The 21,796-nt window shown below is 44.1% G+C and overlaps 1 protein-coding gene across 1 annotated transcript in view; it reads left to right on the top strand.

Moving 5' to 3' along the window:
* Positions 1–5,799: 5,799 nt before the first annotated feature.
* MICALL2 (MICAL like 2) overlaps positions 5,800–21,796 on the top strand; it is a 143,911-nt gene continuing 127,914 nt past the window's right edge. Inside the window, exons 1-2 of the mRNA XM_089682284.1 lie at positions 5,800–5,926; positions 20,140–20,296. Coding sequence (XP_089538410.1) covers positions 20,154–20,296 — 143 coding nt within the window. The 5' untranslated portion in view covers positions 5,800–5,926; positions 20,140–20,153. The remainder of the gene's footprint in view (positions 5,927–20,139; positions 20,297–21,796) is intronic.

Here is a 21,796-nt window from a genome sequence, read left to right as displayed (position 1 = left end):
TGGAAGCAGTGTTCTCTCTGCAGAGGTCTGACATGCCCCCCCCCCCCCCAAAGCTTGACCACTCTAATCCAATCCAAGCCATAGCCCTGAGTTAGCAGAGGGGTTTGTCAAACAGCTGCAGAGAGATCACTGCTTCCATACACAGCAGTGTCAGCCATTCTGTACAGCATGCTGGACACCTAGGCTGCACTATAGCATGAATGTGAATGAACTGCAAGGGTGACGAAGGTTTTTTGCGGTTTTCCTAAACCTTGTGATTTTGTTCCATTTTAGGAAAGCATGCAAAAAGGAAAAAAAACACATTGTGTTTGCGGTATATTAATTGTAGGGACCAGGGGCGGACTGACAACTCATGGGGCCCCCGGGCAATAGGAGATCATGGGGCCCCTGTGTCCTTGCCCAAACTCAAAAAAGCCTATAAAAAAGGTACCAGGGGCATCTCATGGGGCCCCCTACTGACCCCGGGCCCTCGGGCAGTGCCCGAGTTTCCAAATGGTCAGTCCGCCCCTGGTAAGGACTACTTCACACCATATGTGTTCCAGTGCTTTTTGTTCTGTATCCAAAATGATTATTTTCAGTGTCATAGTTCACAACAGTGCTTACAGTTCCAGTGTGTTCTGGGTGCAGAAAAAAAGTAGAATATGCTGCATTTTTCCTGTACAGAACTGTACTGGAATGCGGTAAAACGCATCAGAAAATGCACCGGAATGCTATGAAATGCATTAAAAACGCACCAGATCACTGTACAGTGAAAAACAGAAAAAAAGAAGAAAAAAATCAATCTGGAACGCATTCAGAGAAGAACCAAAAATGCACCAGAATGCATCGAAAACAAGTTAACAACGCACATGCACAAACGCATCCAGAACTGATCTGGAATGGATTTTTGTGGTGTAAACCAACCCTACAATGCTAAAAGTAGGAAGCAGATGCATTTTTTTTCTTTTTGCAGCAAAACATGCTGTTAAAAAATGTGCACAGCTGGAAGCTCAGGAAGGTTCATGGGTTATTTTGTTGCATTTGTTGCATGAAACAAAAGGGCTGCCCTATGCACAACGCACAGAAATATTCCAAAACGCACATATGAGCGACTCTAACATCCAGTGTGAATGGGGCCCTATATATGCATGGTATGTCTCTTCTTTAATAAAATAGCCTGCCTGTCAACCCTTTTATTTCCACTTTATGGTGCCAATACATGCTTTGATAAATGATCGGTTCCTTTTCTGAACGTTCGCTCCTGATAGGAATAATAGATCTATATTCAACAACTTCTTCGATTAATATGCCACACATGCGAAAGTGGATTTTGATTGTTAGTTGGAACAGATGATCATACATTATTGCTTGCCTCTCTGTTCCCCATGCAAACTCATAATCTGAACGATCAAACATGATTGAATATATGACCGAATCATCTCAGTGCTGCTGATCGATGCAAAACAAATTGATGATTTTCCACCCTGGCTGAGTGACTATTATCTAAATCTAGTCTAAATTGATTGGAAAGGAAGTTATGGCTATTCGATTGTTTGCTGATTCGATCACTATCACTTTGATTGAAATGCACATTGACTGGATAATAAAGGGAAGCATTTTTGGCCACCGTTATAAATCAAAATGATCGAATCCACAAACATTCAATTAGCCATGACTTCCCTTCCTATGGATTTAGATCAGTTTTGATCAAACTTAGTTGATCGGCCAGAGTGGAAAATGATCAATTGTTTTGTATATTTTGTTCAAAAATAAGATTGCATTTTAATCGATCAGATTGTAGCTTATGATCCTATGGTACCTATGGATCAAAGTAAACTCCCCCATGTGTGTATATTGATGGAATGGGTTGACTACAGATTGATTCATTTTATTAGGCTAGGTTCACACCTATGAAGTTTGCGTTTGATCTGTTTCTGCAGTGCTTTTTGCAGTGCGTTTTGCGTTTTTGCACATGCGTTTTGCCTTTTTTTTACATTTTAACTTTTTTTCTTGTTGCTAGGCAGATTAAAATACAAAATGCATAAAAAATGCATCAAAAATGCAGTAAAGACACACTACATGCTTTTCTGCAGCATTTCCATTGAAGTCTATAAATTCTCCGACCCTTTCCAAAAAACAGACCAGGTGAAAACGCAGAGATGTGAACGTGTCCCATAGGAAATCATGTTAAATGGACTGTAGCATGTTTCTGCAAAACGCTGCGGAAAACGCTTAGGTGTGAACCAAGGGTTTAAAGATTCATTGGAAAAGAAATAGATCATTTATTGAAGCGTATATGGCCACTATGTTATTATTATTATACAGGACTTATATAGTGCCAACTAGGGGCGGACTGACAATTTGGAAACTCGGGCACTGCCCGAGGGCCCGGGGTCAGTAGGGGGCCCCATGAGATTCCCCTGGTACCTTTTTCATAGGCTTTTTTGAGTTTGGGCAAGGACACAGGGGCCCCATGATCCCCTATTGCCCAGGGGGCCCCATGAGTTGTCAGTCCGCCCCAGGCGCCAACAGTTTGCTCAGCGCTTTACAATATAACGGGAGACAATACAGCAACAATACAGTTCAATACAAGAGGGATAGAAGGACCCTGATCCTTGGAGCTTACAATCTAAGAGGGAGGGGCTAGTGGTACAAAAGGTAATAACTGTGGGGGGTGAACTGATAGGAGAAATAGAAGATTTGGATATTAGCTGCAGGCAGGATAGGCTTTCCTGAAGGGATTTTCAGGGATCACCTAAAAGTGAGCAGAGTGGGCAATAGTCCGATAGATTGGGGTAGAGAGTTCCAGAGGATGGGGGAGGCTCTGGAGAAGTCCTGGAAACAACCATGGGAGGAGACAAGGGAGCTAGAGATCAGGAGGTCGTGGGAGGAGTGGAAAAGACGGTTTGGGTGATATCTGGAGACAGGATTGGTGATGTAATTGTGGGTAGAGTTCAGGAGCGGACTGACAACTCATGGGGCCCCCGGGCAATAGTGGACCACAGGGCCCCTGTGTCCTTGCCCACACTCAAACCACGCCCAAAAAAGCCTATGAAAGGTACCAGGGACATCTCATGGTGCCCCCTACTGACCCCAGGCCCTCGGGCAGTGCCCGAGTTCCCCAATGGTCAGTCCGCCCCTGATAGAGTTATAAATGGCTTTATATGTAGAGAGGATTTGATCAAACTGAGTTGATCGGCTGTGGTGGAAAATTACTGATTGTTTTGCACTGATTGGCAAAACTGAGATCATTTGGCCATGAATTTGGTTGTATTTTGATTGACTGGATTATGCCGTTGCACGGTAGAAACAGATGCGATTGATAACTTGCTTTTGTATCTTCTCGATTGATATCCTCTTTTCCATGTAGAAGGTTATTTACCTTATTCTTGCCCTCCGGGAGATATACCCCTCTTCCTGACTAGGCCATTTTTTGCTATACGGCGCTGCGCTACTTTAACTGACAATTGTGCGGTCATGAAACACTGTACACAAATTAAATTTATATCATTTTTTCACACAAATAGAGCTTTCTTTTGGTGGTATTTGATCATCACTGGGTTTCTTTTTTTTTTTTTGCGCCATCAATGAAAAAAGGCTGAAAATTTAAAAAGAATGTTTTACTTTTTTCCTATAAAACATATCCGATAAAAAAAAAATGTCTTCATAAATTTAGGCCAAAATGTATTCTGCTTCATGTCTTTAGTAAAAAAAAATCCCAATAAGTGTATAGTAATTGGTTTTTGTGAAAGTTATATGGCGGTATATATACTGGAATTTTTACTTTTTTGTTTTTATACTAGTAATAGCGATCAGCGACTTAAAGCTGGACTGCAATGGTATAGAGGGCATTCTGACACTAACTGACACCACGTGAGAACTGACTGTCACTGACATCTCCAGGGACACTAATACAGTGATCAGTGCTAATAAAAAGCACTGACACTGTACTAATAACACTGGACAGGAAGGGGTTAATATCTGGGGCGATCAAAGGGTTCACTGTGTTGTGATTAAACTATGTACTGTGTAGGGCAGTGTAAGGAGATATGTCTTATTACTGTCACCCATTTTGTATAATGCCTCCATTTCTAGATGTGTGAACAGTTAGTTTCGCTCAGGGGCGGACTGACAACTCATGGGGCCCCTGGGCAATAGGGGATCATGAGGCCCCTGTGTCCTTGCCCAAACTCAAAAAAGCCTATGATAAAGGTACCAGGGGCATCTCATGGGGCCCCCTACTGACCCCGGGCCCTCGGGCAGTGCCCAAGTTTCCAAATGATCATTCTGCCCCTGGTTTCGCTTGTAACTTCTTTCTCGTTTTCTGAGAATAGTTTACATTTCTGATAAAACAGACACTCCGATGGGGACATCTGATGTAAGGGGGCACTCTGATGGGATCCTGATGTAAAGATGGGCTCTGATGAAGACCTGGCTGGAAGTAAGGAGGGCTTTGATGATGGACTCTGATGGGGACATCTGATGTAAGGGGGACACTCTGATGGGGACATCTGATGTAATGGGGACGTCTGATGTAAGGGGGCACTCTGATGGGGACATCTGATGTAAGGGGGCACTCTGATGGGATCCTGATGTAAAGATGGGCTCTGATGAAGACCTGGCTGGAAGTAAAAAGGGCTTTGATGATGGACTCTGATGGGGACATCCGATGTAAAGGGGCACTCTGATGGGGACATCTGATGTAGGGGGCACTCTGATGGGGACATCCGATGTAAGGGGGCACTCTGATGGGGACATCCGATGTAAGGGGGCACTCTGATGGGGACATCTGATGTAAGGGGGCACTCTGATGGGGACATCCGATGTAAGGGGGCACTCTGATGGGGACATCTGATGTAAGGGGGCACTCTGATGGGATCCTGATGTAAAGATGGGCTCTGATGAAGACCTGGCTGGAAGGAGGGCTTTGATGATGGACTCTGATGGGGACACCTGATGTAAAGGGGCACTCTAATGGGAACCTGATGTAAAGAATGGCTCTGATGAGGACCTGGAAGGGGGGGGCTTTGATGGGGTACTCTGATGTAAGGGGCACTCTGATGGGGACATCTGATGTAAGGGGGCACTCTGATGGGGACATCTGATGTAAGGGGGGCACTCTGATGGGGACATCTGATGTAAGGGGGCACTCTGATAGGATCCTGATGTAAAGATTGGCTCTGATGAGGACCTGGAAGTAAGGAGGGCTTTGATGATGGACTCTGATGGGAACCTGATGTAAAGGACTCTGATGAGGACCTGGAAGGGGGGCTTTGATGTGGTACTCTGATGGAAACCTAATATAAAGAAGGGCTCCTGATATAAAGGAGGACATGGCTATCTGATATGGGGGGGGGGGGACAGGTTCTTTTTAATAACTCAAATCTTAACCATCCTTATGCATACCGGCGCTCCCCAGGCTGTGACACTGTGTGAAAGGCTCGATAACTCACACAGCCCTGACATTATTCCCCGACGTTTTTTTCCAGCACCCCCCGATCAGATAGGCTAGATCGGGCCTGAAGGGAAGGGACGTATGTGATTGGTTGTATGTGTATGGCCACCATAGATACAATGTATGAGCCCTAAGCAGGGAGAGGCAGGTACGGGTGATCACACCGATCCCGTCCATGGTCTCGTCGTCCTATGAGCAGAGCGGACACATCCCGCCCCCCGCACTGTGCTGAGTAATGTGTATGGAGATCGCACCGTCACACCTCCAGCCACACAACAAGCTGCACGCTGACTGCTAGCCCCGCCCACCTAAACGGAGATTGACAGCCGGTTCCCGCCCTCTCCCCCGCAGTCCCCGCCCCTTCCCTCGGCTCTGCAGCGTTCAGAGCTCAGTGAGCAACAGTTGGTGCGGAGATCGGTGCGGACGTGTCCTGTCCGTGTATGGGGGAGAGAGACCACTGACCGATCACTGACCGCCGGACCAGGGACAGAGGTAAGGGCCGATCCGGGGGGGCGCTGTATGTGGCCATCAGATCTGTGATCGGTCTCCTTATATTGACCGATAACATGTCTGTACAGAGGGGCACGCTGCTGTCATCGCAGACTATTATACACACAGGAGCTGACCATACACTGTACAATCTGATTGTACGATCTCCTTCATGGTGGGCACACACACCTCACGTTTTATTTGACTAATGTATCATTTGCTTAAAACGATGGAATTTATAATGGATCGGATAGCCTTCCCTTCCGGTCAGTTTGGATTCACTTTCAATCAGATTGGTCAGGGTAGACATTATCAATCGTTTTGTATCGTCAATACTTAGTTCATAAATGTGATCGTATTTCAGTCCATCAGATTTATGAGATGATATGGTGGGAACAGAGATGTGACCAATAACGTACAATTTATGACCGTACCTTGAAATGTTACTAAACCCACAACAGTAAAATCAGTCTGTATATGCAGTAAAGCATGCTTGTTATACTCACTGTGGAACCTAAGGGGTTAATCCTCTGCATTGTGTAAAAATGATGTTTGATCCTGTCTGCTCTGATCCTCCCCTTCTACTGTCCCCAATCCATCTGCTGATAGAACAGAGCCTTGGGGGCATCTGCACGTGCTCAGTTTGGTGTGTATGACTCCATAGTTTTGTTTTTGTTTCTTGGGAGAGTGCATGTGATCAGCACAGGGCCAATCAGCACTCTCAGACAGAAGTCAGGGGTTGTGCAGCCTCATAGGACAATCGGGGGAGAATGAAAACTCCTCCTACAAGCTTTAACCAGTGCTCAGCTGGACACTGATAGAAGTCACAAGACTGCTGATGAAGCATGTGGGCTGCCAATGACAATTAATGACCAAAAGTGTGACTAGTTAGTGTTACTAAACCCACTACAGCAGGGGTGGGCAAATTGCGGCTCTCCAGCTGTTGTAGAACTACATTTCCCATGAGGCATTGCAACATTACAAAACTGACAGTTACAGCTATGACTTGCAGAGGCATGATGGAACTTGTAGTCTTGCAACAGCTGGAGAGCCACAGTTTGCCCACCCCTGCACTACAGTATAATCAGTCTGTATATGCAGTAAATCATACTTGTTATACTCCCTGTGCAAGGGGTCAATCCTCTACATTGTGTAAAAATGCTGTTTGATCCTGACTTCTCTGCCCCTCCTCTTGTTTAAATGTCCATGTCCTATCTCCTGATAAGACTGACTGAACCCCTAGCCATTCTGCACATGCTCAGTTTGGTGTGTATTGCTAGATAGGTGTTTTTTTTTTTTCTTGGGAGAGTGCATGTGATCAGCACAAGGCCAATCGGCACTGTCCAGACAGAGGTCAGGGGTTCTGCATCCTCCTAGATCAGAAAGAAAACTCCTCCTCCAAGCTCTAACTAGTGCTCTGCTGAACACTGATAGAAGTCACAAGACTGTTCTAACTGCTGATAAGAAAAGGTATTTAGCAGTTTATATTTACTAAAATAATAGCATTTCCATGTTCTGTGTACTATGGGAGACCAGATATAGTGAATGCAGGGTCCGGGGAGACCGGATATAGTGAATGCAGGGTCCTGGGAGACCGGATATAGTGAATGCAGGGTCCGGGGAGACCGGATATAGTGAATGCAGGGTCCGGGGAGACCGGATATAGTGAATGCGGGGTCCTGGGAGACCAGATATAGTGAATGCGGGGTCCGGATATAGTGAATGCGGGGTTCGGGGAGACCGGATATAGTGAATGCGGGGTCCGGGGAGACCGGATATAGTGAATGCGGGGTCCGGGGAGACCGGATATAGTGAATGCGGGGTCCGGGGAGACCGGATATAGTGAATGCGGGGTCCGGGGAGACCGGATATAGTGAATGCGGGGTCCGGGGAGACCGGATATAGTGAATGCGGGGTCCGGGGAGACCGGATATAGTGAATGCGGGGTCCGGGGAGACCGGATATAGTGAATGCGGGGTCCGGGGAGACCGGATATAGTGAATGCGGGGTCCGGGGAGACCGGATATAGTGAATGCGGGGTCCGGGGAGACCGGATATAGTGAATGCGGGGTCCGGGGAGACCGGATATAGTGAATGCGGGGTCCGGGGAGACCGGATATAGTGAATGCGGGGTCCGGGGAGACCGGATACAGTGAATGCGGGGTCCGGGGAGACCGGATACAGTGAATGCGGGGTCCGGGGAGACCGGATACAGTGAATGCGGGGTCCGGGGAGACCGGATACAGTGAATGCGGGGTCCGGGGAGACCGGATACAGTGAATGCAGGGTCCTGGGTTCAGTAATACTTTAACTATCAATTGAAATCCACTTCCCTGTGTGTGGCATAGCGATGGAATGGGTTGTTGTTGATCGGTTATTCCGATCAGAAGAGATTGATTGGAAAATAAATCAATGATTTATTGAAGCATGTATGGCCATCATTGGATCTGCCAACCACCATGTGATGTCAGGGTCTGTGCGATTGGATATAAATTGTTTGCATTGTTCAGGTTTGTCTTCATATTACAGCATTTTGGTAACTGTAAATGAGATTGTACAACCAGATTGTAGTGTGTGTGGCTGCCCTTAGATATCAACTTTCTTATCTTTTCACACACAGTAGAACTATATTCCCCTCCACTCCAGTGATGTGATCAGGGCTGTGGATAAAGGGGTACCACCAGTCCTCCTGTACGGGGCCCAGGCCAGCAGGGGGCCCAGGCAGCTGGGTCAATTGGCTGTGGGCAGGGAGGGGGACTGGCATGACGGGGGCTTTCAGAGCCATACAGGGAATCGGTTCCAGTAATTGACCCCCTTTGCACCCATCACCCTCCCTATGCATTAACATTTCCCCTGCTGCCCAGGCCCCCTGTGTGCCCTGACCCCAACTGAGCTACCGATTTACCCTCTGTTGTTCCCACCAGCAGCTGTAAGCACACATAGGATCCTTCAGAATGTAGAGTGGGGGAGGTTCCGATAAATATTCCACATTTACCCCAGCCCATTCCTTTGCCGAATGAAAACAGTGAGTGATTGGGACTGATCACTCGCTATGTCCATTCATAACTGAAGTATAGTAAACCGTGTTCTTTTCTTTGGGGAGGGGGGGGGGGGTGTCAGGTTAGCTGTGTGGGGCCTTCCGATTTCTAACAGCAGCCCTGGATGTGATCCCTCACCGGCCGCTGACTGGCTGGAAAGACGTTGCTCGTGCACATGTGCAGGAGACAGAAGTTCATTCATGTCAGCAGTTGCTGAATTATACACTGAGCTGCGCAGGCAGGCCGGTAAAAAAACGTTAATACAGAAAAGACCAAGTATGACTCTTCTCTATTAAAAAGCGTTCTTTTCACAAAGTTTCAGTTTAAAGCGGAGTTCCACTCACCCTGTCAAAAAATAAGTCAGCAGCTACAAAAAGTGTAGCTGCTGACTTTTAAAAAACACACTCACCTGTCCCTCGTTCCCGCAGTGAGACCCCTGCAGCCCATTTTACTGGCTGTCATCTCTCCCTGAGCACCGGCATCTTCAGTGTGGGCACCCGGCTGAGATAGCTTTCGGCTTCACAGCCTGGTACCCACTGCACATGTGCGAGTAGCGCTGCACTTTATGAATGGTCCTGTAGTCTTCTGGGACCTGTCACGTGTCCCAAAAGACTACGGGGAGGGAGGGGGGACACCTTCAGCTTCTGATCACCTAGGCGATTGGAGCGGAAGTGGGAGCGGGTACCTGTCAAATTCAGGTACCGCCTCCGCCCCCCAAAGGTGCCAATCCTTAATGGGGAGCGGGGGACAAGTCTTTAAAGCGGAACTTCCCCAGCGGAACTTCCCCTTTTGGGTGGTGCTCTGCTTTAAGGATTCTCTTCCACTGCTGCACTGCGATTTGGCCACAGCGTGGGTTTAGCAGAGTGTACCTGCGCTTTTCATGCAGGTTACCTGTGCTTTCCCATAGACTTCCATTAGATCACATGTTTTTGGTGCGTTTTCTGAAAGCCCCGTATGCTGCATCTTCGGTGTGCTTTCAAAAAACGCACCAAAAAAAAACAACGCACAAATAGAAGGCTATGGGAAGCTGTGGGTGACCCACCTGAAAACTGCAGGTACACTGCGCTCCACCCTAAAGTTCTAATTTAGGCTGCATTCACACTATAGTATTTTGTTAAAGTGCGATTTTGCATGAGGAACTCCACTCAGCCGACATCTTCAGGCAGCCAGTTTGTGGGTCCTGATCGCTGGCTGCTGTCATTGACTGGACTAAGGTGATGTCACATGGGAGGTCCCTCAGCTTCGGTCTGCGCAGATCACTGTTTCATTTTCTGTTTCAATATTTTTATGAACTAAGTTTTGTTTTATGAACAAGGGGCCGAGCAGAACAATAACTCAGGAACAGGTACAACCTGCTGACTTGTATTAACCAAATAATAAAATGTCCAATAACAGCGAGGAAGGACGGTAAACAGCCCAATCATTTTCAAGCCTAAAGTTCCACTTTATTAGCACCCTAAATGCAAAATAAAACAAAAAGCAAAACAAAAAGCAAAGACATTGGATTTGCACTCAATGCAGCAAAACAAGTGCAAAGGGTGCAAAGCTCAACGCTCATAAAGTACATGCAGTGCCGCATTTGCTGCATGTGGAACAACCTATTGAAATGACTGGGTTGCTCTATATGTGTGACGCAAACATGGATGATGTGATTTTTCACACTTTTACAAAACATTAAGGCTCCATTCACACTTGTATGACTCCAAAGTTGCAACTTTGGGTGGGTGCAACTTGGATGTGACTTGTTGTCCCTCTGCAAAGTTGGACCTACTGTTGCACGTAAAGCATTCAGGAACTTTAGAGGGTTAACATTGAAGTCTATGGCCCTCAAGTGGCATGAAATTCGGACCAAAGAAGTGCAGGAACTACTTTGAAGTCGCTGCGACTTTAAGTCACATGTATATGAATGGTTATCATTGGAAAACATGGGGTATGGCCTGCCATGCGACTTTGATGTCTAAAGTTGCATGACAAGTTTGCATGGTCTGTAAATGTGAACACAGCACTAAGACAATGAAATCATTGTATCTATCTATCCATTCAGTCATATCCGACTCTTGGTGATTGCATGGACCGTCACTCCTAAGCGACTTTTTCCATGAATTCTCTTAGCAATTATTTTACAGGGTAGGTTGCCAGGTCTTTCCCCAACCCCAACCATGCAGGAGATCCCACATGGCCAGGGATGAAACTAGGACAATTTAGACAGGAGCCAATTAACCTACCAGCATGTCTTTGGAGTGTAGGAGGAAACCAGAGTACACGGAGGAAACCCAGGCAAACACAAGGAGAACATGCAGGAGGCGCCATGGTTGGGAATTGAACCCTTGACCCAATTACTGGGCTAAACACTAAGCCACTGTGCCGCCCCAAATCATTGTATATAAGGTGCATATCTTGTAGCTGCAAGTATAAATTGATGTCACCCGGCACTGTCACTTTTTTGTAGTATGTAAACTAGAACAACTAACTTCTCCTGTTTGCTCCCTTTGGTCTGTTAAATATACCACAGAAAATGTTCTGTTATATCTCAATAAGTGTACGAATGCCTGTTGATCCTGCCAGAAATCCTTTCACTTCCTGTGCTCTCTTCCTCTGCTGACTATTATCAGTTAATATTGTTGTCAGCTATCAGTGGGGACTACAGAACACCTCCACCATGTTATGGAGAAGAGGCAGAAGCGTTCTATAGTCCTATTTTGACAACACTGCTCCTCTAGAAATAGAGTACAGTAAGGGAGCATTGCCACCCTAGGACAGGACTACAGGACACCTCCCTATATGTTTAAAGTGTTACTAAACCCAGGACACTGCATCTACTATATCTGGTTTCCCACAGTACACACAACATGGAAATGCAATTATTTTAGTAAATATAAACTGCTAAATACCTTTTCTCCTCTTTAGATCAGTCTTGTGGCTTCTATTAGTGTCCAGCAGAGCGTGTAGGAGGAGTTTTCTTTCTGCTCTAGGAGGATGCAGAACCCCTGACCTCTGTCTGGACAGTACTGATTGGCCCTGTGCTGATCACATGCACTTTCCCAAGAAAAAAAAAAACCTCTAGCAATTCACACCAAACTGAGCATGTGCATGTGGCTATGGGTTCAGTCTGTCTTATCAGGAGATAAGACTTGGACATTTGAACAAGAGGAGGGGCAGAGAAGTCAGGATCAAATGGCCTTTTTACACAATGCAGAGGATTAACCCCTTAGGTTCCACAGTGAGTATAACAAGCATGCTTTACTACATATACAGACTGATTTTACTGTTGTGGGTTTAGTAACACTTTAAGACAGGGTTGTCAAACTGGCGGCCCTCCAGCTGTTGCAAAACTACAAATCCCATCATGCCTCTGCCTTTGGGAGTCATGCTTGTAACTGTCAATCTTGCAATGCCTCCTGGGACTTGTAGTTTGGCAACAGCTGGAGGGCCACCAGTTTGACACCCATGCTTCAAGAGATGAGGAGGGATAGAGGTATTCTGTAGTCCTGTTCTATGGTAACAACACAGTTCCTTTATGGATACAGAACAGTGAGTGAATACTGTCACCCTAGGATAGGAAGTGCATTGCTGGCAGGATTACCAGGTGAAAGCGTTTCACTTCCGTGTCCCCCATCCTGAGAACCCCAGAATTGGACGCATGGAGGCTAAATGACCATTATGCATGTAGTCTGAAGGGTTAAAAACTGCCAAAAGAAAACTAATGCAGTAACAACATCTAAAGCCCCATGAACACTGAGTGTTTAGCCACAGTGCATGAGCCTCTGGTGTTTAGGTGCACCATCCTGCCCCGCAGCCGGCTACCTGTCAAACTGTATGGGGGTCCGACAGCTGCTGCATCTGGACAGGGCCCTGAGCAGTGCGGACATTTAGGGTAGTGTGTGCCCAGCTACAAATGCTGAAATCACAGACTCCTTGTGGTCCAGGTATTCATCCAGAGCTAAACTACCGATCTGAATTGAATCTCATGCTATTGAGCAATGGTTAATCATCATCGCATTTTTGAATTTCTTGAATTGTTTGCAAGGTATTATGAACAGGGAAATTGACAACAAGAATTTAAATTGCTTTGTTGCCTGAGGTTACAATTGCCAGGGTAGCCAAAGCCAAGAACTCTTTGGCTTTATATATACTCTAAAGAGACCCTGTCACCAATTTTTTCAGCAGAAATCTTCATATAAGATATGTGCATTTAATGGATTCTGTGCATCAAATTTACCTATAAAAGCCTCCCTAGTGTAGATATCCAAACGCCCTGAGACTGCTGCTGGGTGACACCATCTTGAATGTGATGTCAGCAGACCCGGCAGACTCAGAGCTGTCACTTGAGTGACACTCTATAGCACGTGTCAAACACAAGGCCCGTGGGTCGATTGTGGCCCTTGCCCCTAAATTCTTGCAGCCGCAGAGAGGTTAATCCCTGCCCGCCTCAACAACTCCTATAGATCCTGCGCCTCTCTGTATAGCCACAGCAACCTCTCCTCTCCGCCTCCCCTGGTCTCAGTATTCAGCAGATACTGGCAGCTGACTCCAGCCCTCCTCTGGTCCTCCTCCAGACCCTGCACCAGCTCTGCCCCAGCTTCTGCGTCTGCAAAAGTTTGGGCACCCTGCAGAATTTATAGCATGCACTGCCCCCTTTGCAAAGCTGAGACCTGCCAGTGTCATGGATTGTTCTCAATCATCCTCTGGGAAGACCAGGTTATGTCAATCTCAAAGGTTTTAAATGCCCAGACTCATCTGACCTTTCCCCAACAATCAGCACCATGGGTTCTTCTAAGCAGCTGTCTAGAAAACTGAAACTGAAAATAGTTGACGCTCACAAAGCTGGAGAAGGCTATAAGAAGATAGCAAAGAGTTTTCAGATGTCAATATCCTCTGTTCGGAATGTAATTAAGAAATGGCAGTCATCAGGAACAGTGGAAGTTAAAGCAAGATCTGGAAGACCAACAAAAATATCAGACAGAACAGCTCACAGGATTGTGAGAAAAACAATTCAAAACCCACGTTTGACTGCACGATCCCTCCAGAAAGATCTGGCAGACACTGTAGTTGTGGTACACTATTCCACTATAAAGAGATACTTGTACAAATATGGTCTTCATGGAAGAGTCATCAGAAGAAAACCTCTTCTACGTCCTCACCATAAAAATCATCGTTTGAACTTTGCAAATGAACATATAGACAAGCCTGATGCATTTTGGAAACAAGTTCTGTGGACCGATGAGGTTAAAATTGAACTTTTTGGCCGGAATGAGCAAAGGTACGTTTGGAGAAGAAGGGGCACAGAATTTAATGAAAAGAACCTCTGTGCAACTGTTAAGCATGGGGTTGGATCAATCATGCTTTGGGGTTGTGTTGCAGCCAGTGGCACAGGGAACATCTCACGAGTAGAAGGAAAAATGGATTCAATAAAATGTCAGCAAATTTTGGATGGTAACTTGATGCCATCTGTGAAAAAGCTGAAGTTAAAGAGAGGATGGCTTCTACAAATGGATAATGATCCTAAACACACCTCGAAATCCACGGGGGATTACATCATGAGGCGTAAACTGAAGGTTTTGCCATGGCCTTCACAATCTCCTGACCTCAACATAATTGAAAATCTATGGATAGACCTTAAAAGAGCAGTGCGTGACAGACAGCCCAGAAATCTCAAAGAACTGGAAGACTTTTGTAAGGAAGAATGGGCAAAGATACCTCAAACAAGAATTGAAAGACTCTTGGCTGGCTACAAAAAGCGTTTACAAGCTGTGATACTTGCCAAAGGGGGCAGTACAAGATATTAACCATTTTTTTGTTTTCTGTTATTTTGAAAGTGTAAATGATGGAAATAAAATCTAACTTTTGTTGACATATTATAATAATGTCTCATCTGTAATTTGATGCCTTTTGGAGATTTTTCCATCTTTCCTTGGCTTCTTTATGCACATTAATACAAATTTTTAGCTGGGGTGCCCAAACTTTCGATCCCCACTGTATATACAGTCAGGTCCATAAATATTGGGACATCGACACAATTCTAACATTTTTGGCTCTATACACCACCACAATGGATTTGAAATGAAACAAACAAGATGTGCTTTAACTGCAGACTGTCAGCTTTAATTTGAGGGTATTTACATCCAAATCAGGTGAACGGTGTAGGAATTACAACAGTTTGCATATGTGCCTCCCACTTGTTAAGGGACCAAAAGTAATGGGACAGAATAATCATAAATCAAACTTTCACTTTTTAATACTTGGTTGCAAATCCTTTGCAGTCAATTACAGCCTTAAGTCTGGAACGCATAGACATCACCAGACGCTGGGTTTCATCCCTGGTGATGCTCTGCCAGGCCTCTACTGCAACTGTCTTCAGTTCCTGCTTGTTCTTGGGGCATTTTCCCTTCACTTTTGTCTTCAGCAAGTGAAATGCATGCTCAATCGGATTCAGGTCAGGTGATTGACTTGGCCATTGCATAACATTCCACTTCTTTCCCTTAAAAAACTCTTTGGTTGCTTTTGCAGTATGCTTTGGGTCATTGTCCTTCTGCACTGTGAAGCGGCGTCCAATGAGTTCTGAAGCATTTGGCTGAATATGAGCAGATAATATTGCCCAAAACACTTCACAATTCATCCGGCTGCTTTTGTCAGCAGTCACATCATCAATAAATACAAGAGAACCAGTTCCATTGGCAGCCATACATGCCCACGCCATGACACTACCACCACCATGCTTCACTGATGAAGTGGTATGCTTAGGATCATGAGCAGTTCCTTTCCTTCTCCATACTCTTCTCTTCCCATCACTCTGGTACAAGTTGATCTTGGTCTCATCTGCCCATAGGATGTTGTTCCAGAACTGTGAAGGCTTTTTTAGATGTCGTTTGGCAAACTCTAATCTGGCCTTTCTGTTTTTGAGGCTTACCAATGATTTACATCTTGTGGTGAACCCTCTGTATTCACTCTGGTGAAGTCTTCTCTTGATTGTTGACTTTGACACACATACACCTACCTCCTGGAGAGTGTTCTTGATCTGCCAACTGTTGTGAAGGGTGTTTTCTTCACCAGGGAAAGAATTCTTCGTCATCCACCACAGTTGTTTTCCGTGGTCTTCCGGGTCTTTTGGTGTTGCTGAGCTCACCGGTGCGTTCCTTCTTTTGAAGAATGTTCCAAACAGTTGTTTTGGCCACGCCTAATGTTGTTGCTATCTCTCTGATGGGTTTGTTTCGTTTTTTCAGCCTAATGATGGCTTGCTTCACTGATAGTGACAGCTCTTTGGATCTCATCTTGAGAGTTGACAGCAACAGATTCCAAATGCAAATAGCACACTTGAAATGAACTCTGGACCTTTATCTGCTCATTGCAATTGGGATAATGAGGGAATAACACACACCTGGCCATGGAACAGCTGAGAAGCCAATTGTCCCATTACTTTTGGTCCCTTAACAAGTGGGAGGCACATATGCAAACTGTTGTAATTCCTACACCGTTCACCTGATTTGGATGTAAATACCCTCAAATTAAAGCTAACAGTCTGCAGTTAAAGCACATCTTGTTTGTTTCATTTCAAATCCATTGTGGTGGTGTATAGAGCCAAAAATGTTAGAATTGTGTTGACGACCCAATATTTATGGACCTGACTGTATATATATATATATATATATATATATATATATATATATATATATATATATATATATATATATACACACAACTCGCTGAGGACATTGAGAGTTAAGGAGCTGTGTTACCAGTATGTGTCAAACATTGGGGATTTTCTGAACGTTTTGTCTGCTCATCCTGTTATGATGTGTGTTTTGCTCAAGGCACCCGGACAAGTTTCAGGACACATCCTGAGATCAAGATTTAGATTGTCAGTTTTGCAGAAGATATAATGCCTCTAATCTGCAGAATCTGCTACATCTTCATTTTTCTGCTGGTCTTCACTTTTACCATCACATCTGTTCCTTTTGCTTTGTTCTAGTTCACAGGTGTCAAATTGGTGGCCCTCCAGCTGTTGACAAACTACAAGTCCCATGAAGAATTGCAAGACTGACCGTTAAAAGCATGACTCCCAAAGGCAGAGGCATGATGGGACTTGTAGTTTTGCAACAGCTGGAGCGCTGCCAGTTTGACATCCCTGTATCTAGCTGGAATGCAAAGATAGGCTAGGTATATTCATAGGGACAATAAATAATCAATCGTGTATACAAGGGGAACATAAGATATCATAAGATATTTAGCACAATAACACAATCAATTTCTAATCCTAGCACTTGTGGTTTACAACGTTCAGTGTTGCTGCCTCCTGCACTCTCAGTGCTACTTCCCTGAACATTTGGTGTTTCACAGGAAAACGTTAGCAGTGAAACAACACAGTTTCCAGCCAGTCTTTTAGCCTGGAGGAGGGAGCAGCAGGGGGAGTGCCTTTCCATCTTCGGCTATGGGGCTGTATGTTTCCATTGATGCACATAGTGTAGGGAGATACAGCTCTAGTCACTGCATGCAAGGTAAGGGTGGCTCTATATCAGGGGAGTCAAACTGGTGGCCCTCCAGCTGTTGCAAAACTACAAGTCCCATCATGCCTCTGCCTTTGGGAGTCATGCTTGTAACTGTCAATCTTGCAATGCCTCCTGGGACTTGTAGTTTGGCAACAGCTGGAGGGCCGCCAGTTTGACACCCATGCTTCAAGAGATGAGGAGGGATGGAGGTGTTCTGTAGTTCTGTTCTATGGTAACAACACAGTTCCTTTATGGATACAGAACAGTGACAGTTTGACACCCATACTCTATAAGATGCTGAAAGAGAAAGGAACCACCCTGAAACAGGAAACCTGGGGCAGTAAAGCTGCTTGTATAATAACCCCTAGGCTGCTAACAAGTATTTAACCCTTGCAGGGTGGGGCCACTGTGAGGGTGATTTTTTTTTTTTTTTTTTTTTAATTTTCATGGAGTTGGGCTTTAAATGATATCTAAACCCAAAAGCAAAAATGTAATATTTTTCTGCTTACCATTCATGAGATGTGGTGGCTGCATTCGTTTTCTTTTCTTCAGGCTAAGAACATTTTCTGAAAGTACATAAAATACCTGTTGATCCTGACAAAAGTTCCAGTGTTCTTGTAACTTCCTGTGTACTAAACTGATAAGCTAAACATTTTTATGAGTTTCTCTTCCTATCTTCTGTGAACTACAACAGAACTAATACTTCCCTATTTATTGGAGATCAGTAGAGGAGAAGGTGTTTGTAGTTCAGATCAGGAGAGCAGCCTATGCTTCTCCTCCATAGATACAGTGCAGTGAGTGAGCGTTGTCACCCTAGGACAGGAAATGTGTTACTGGCAGGATCAACAAGGGAAAGTAGAGGAAAAAAAATTGAAAGACTGGTAAACTAAAACATATTAAAGTGTTTTTATACCCCAAACTTTTTCTTGCCATCAGTGGCTCCATTTGAGAGATTCCTTTACTTCCTGTCTGGTAAACAGGTTGTCCTCAGGACAAGAAGTAAGGGAAAATCTCTGCTATGCAGCCCCAGATAGCAGTTAAACTTGTCAGGTCCTTCCCCTTCCCCCACTGTATCTGAAAGTAAACTAAAATGTGTTTGTAGATGGGGTATAGATACACTTTAAATGTGTGTTTTTAGGGTTTGATATGCTTTAATTTGTATTTTATTTAGATCTGGTTTAGGAATCCAAATTATTTATTCTAATGAGGCCCTAATAGAAGCCTGGAAGAAGAACTGTGCTCTCCAAATGACATTATTACCCATCACACACTTCATTGAGAACTGGATAGAAATCTGTGGCTCTTTACCTTGTGTGCCAACTTCAAGTGCTAAAATAAAATCACTAACCGATAACGAGAGATGTTGTAAACTCTCACATATACATAGTGAAGTGACTGGCCTCAGATGCTATCCAGAGATGAAACAAATCCTCCTTCATAAGTTGTACCTGTTTATCTGCAGCCTTCTCTTCTCTACATCTATTTAAAGTGCAGGATTTATAAAGCTTGTCTGAGTTCAGAAAACAGGGGCGGAGAGCTGACATTACACACTGCAGAGCTCAGTGAGGAGAGCTCTGAGAACAGATTGGAGGGAAGAGAAACACTCCCCTCCACACAGCTCACAGGAACAGAGCTGAGACTGTCAAACTGCTGGAGGTCCATCCCTGGTCACCATTTCTCTCTTGGTGGCAGGAAAACTTGTTCATGCTAATAGGAGAGCAGCAAAGCAGCAGACAGAAATGGCACTTGGGGGTAGATTTGCTAAAACTGGAGCGCTCAGAATCTGGTGCAGCTGTGCATTGTAGCCAATCAGCTTCTAACTTCAACTTGTTCATTTAAGCTTTGGCGATAAAATCTGGAATCTGATTGGTTTCTAGGCAGAGTTTCACCAGATTTTTCACTCTCCAGTTTTAGCAAATAGCCCCCTTAGTGCTTTGGATTTAGGCAAGTACACACTATAGAGGGCTATGCTTTGTTCATATTTCATGTCTGAGGTTTACAACCACTCTAAAGGTAACTCCGCTTTTGTGGGAAAAATATTGCAAATAAAAAAAAGAATACAATTACATATACAACTGACAGACAAGCCATATTTTAATTGAATGTTATTAAAAATTACCTTTCCTCATCAATCTGCAGCAGCTGTAATTAAGAAAAAAAAAAAGATTCAATGCAACCTGGAGGCCTTCTGTACAGAGTTGCTGTGCATCAGAAATGTCACATCCTGCTTGCATGATTGGCTCGCTAATTTTCCCAGAAGTTTCACTAAGATAGTGGTAAGATAAGATCGCAAGATAAGTCAATTTTTAGGCATCCTCTGCAATAGGAAATTTGGTTTTGGTCATTTAGTTCCTGAGGGTTTCTAAAGGGATGCTGACACTGGAGCTTTTCTTATCAGAACACTGAGTGCACCAGATAATTATAATGAGCCAGACCCTCCTATTCAGAAAGACCTGGTGAAAAAAACCCAGGTCTGTTTCTTCAGAGTACAAAAATGCTGCAGAGTGTGTTAAAATCTGCACATCGTACATTGATTGTCCAGAGGAGATTGTTTTATTATTCCTCAAAAAAAGTGGATTTGAGCTTTAAAGTGTAATTTTAGGTTTTATGCTTGTGTTTTAAGATATTTGGTGGTTGAAGGTAAAAACGATTGGTTCAAACTAACTTGCATTGTATTTATTTTCTACTTCCCCAGTGCTCTTGTTAAAGATGGCTGCTATTAAGGCACTCCAGCTGTGGTGCAAGCAACAGTGCGATGGATATCGGGATGTCAGTATAACAAACATGACCACATCCTTCCGGGATGGACTGGCATTTTGTGCCATACTACATAAACACCGACCAGATCTTATGTGAGTGTTTTTTGACTTGTATTAAGGGATGTTTTAATTTCCTACTTAGTAAAATGTTAAAGCTAGTGCTGTTCTTTACAAATACCACAATAGTGTCGCGCTCCTAATTGCTAGTAAATAACAAACGAAAAAACATATACTCATACAATAGTATAGTGTAATACCAAATAAAACTAAATCAATATCTCTGTTATTAATAAAGTGAAAAAACATATATTGTGACTGGTGAAAACCAACCAATATTAAATGTGCACAAAAATGAATATAGTGAATAAATATTGAATAAATCAGTCTCTGGTGATACAAGTGACAAGTCCAAGGTGATATTAAATCCAATTCCCAGTGATTCTTATTGTGTTCTTGATATGCGCTCACCTCATTCAAAGCCTATCAAAGATTTTATGTGAATGTTTTTTGACTTGTATTAAGGGTTGTTTTAATTTCCTACTTAGTAAAATGTTAAATCTAGTGGTGTTCTTTGTTGAGGGGAAAACACAATTCAGATGTCTTGTCTCGTACCTATTGTATATATTGATGGCTATAGACTGGGCAGGCTTCTTCGCTGATATGACAGAGATCTTAATGGTAATCCTCTTTGTGTATATGGGTCATAACCAATCATAGATGGGTCTCTTGCATTGGTTAAATAAACAAGAATGTTTTTGTGGCTCAAAATACAGGTTTAACTAAAATTGCTGGCTTTGGGTGATCAGACACAGAGCAATCTGATCGTTTGTCAATGAACTTCCAAACTCCAGACATACATCCAATATTCAGAGCATAAACAATGAACATTTATTCACTGGAGTATCTCCCTATTGCTACATATATAAGGCCTTACCGGAAGCACTGAGTTAGTATTCATTGATGTCTTATCAGCATAGCCAAACAGAAGATTGCCCAGAAAAGTCCAAGGTGTCCAGTCGCGAGTGATGCCACCACCAGTCTCCTGTAGTCAGCTTATATGACCTTTGATTGCCTATTTATAGGAGATTATTGCATAGGAGCAAAAAAACACCCATATTGGGTCACTATTATTTACCTACTGTATGTGTGCTTGGCTTTACTCTCCATGATAGAGTGGGAATTTCAGTTTTATTGAAGCCACTCATTGAAGATCTACTGCTCCTTCTAACTCAAAAGTTCCCTACTGGAGGTGTCTTGAGCATATCTACTCGGGAGAAGACTCGCAGATCTCTGGAGTAATTTTATTATAAGTATTGGTTGGATATGTCCTAGATTCCACGAAAACGAACCTGGGTTCACAGTAGATAGGACCCTCTGTAACTTTGTCGATAGGTCTGGACTTACGACTCTGGCCTTCACCAGAAGACCTAACATCTTTACCCTAGATATGTCTAACCTTTGCAATCTGAAAAAACTGCTTGTTAGGCATTTTTGAGGATCTTCAGATCCCTAGCAATTCCAAAACTTCCCTACATCTATTGTATTTCTATGCTAGGAAGACCACACTCCTTACCTGGAAACAACCGTCCTCTC

This window comes from Staurois parvus, unplaced genomic scaffold, assembly GCF_062004578.1.
Source record: "Staurois parvus isolate SC_StPar_1 unplaced genomic scaffold, SC_StPar_1.0 ptg000018l, whole genome shotgun sequence".
NCBI lineage: Eukaryota > Metazoa > Chordata > Amphibia > Anura > Ranidae > Staurois > Staurois parvus.
Note: the sequence above shows the minus strand (reverse complement) of the source record. Positions and strands in the feature narration are given on the sequence as shown.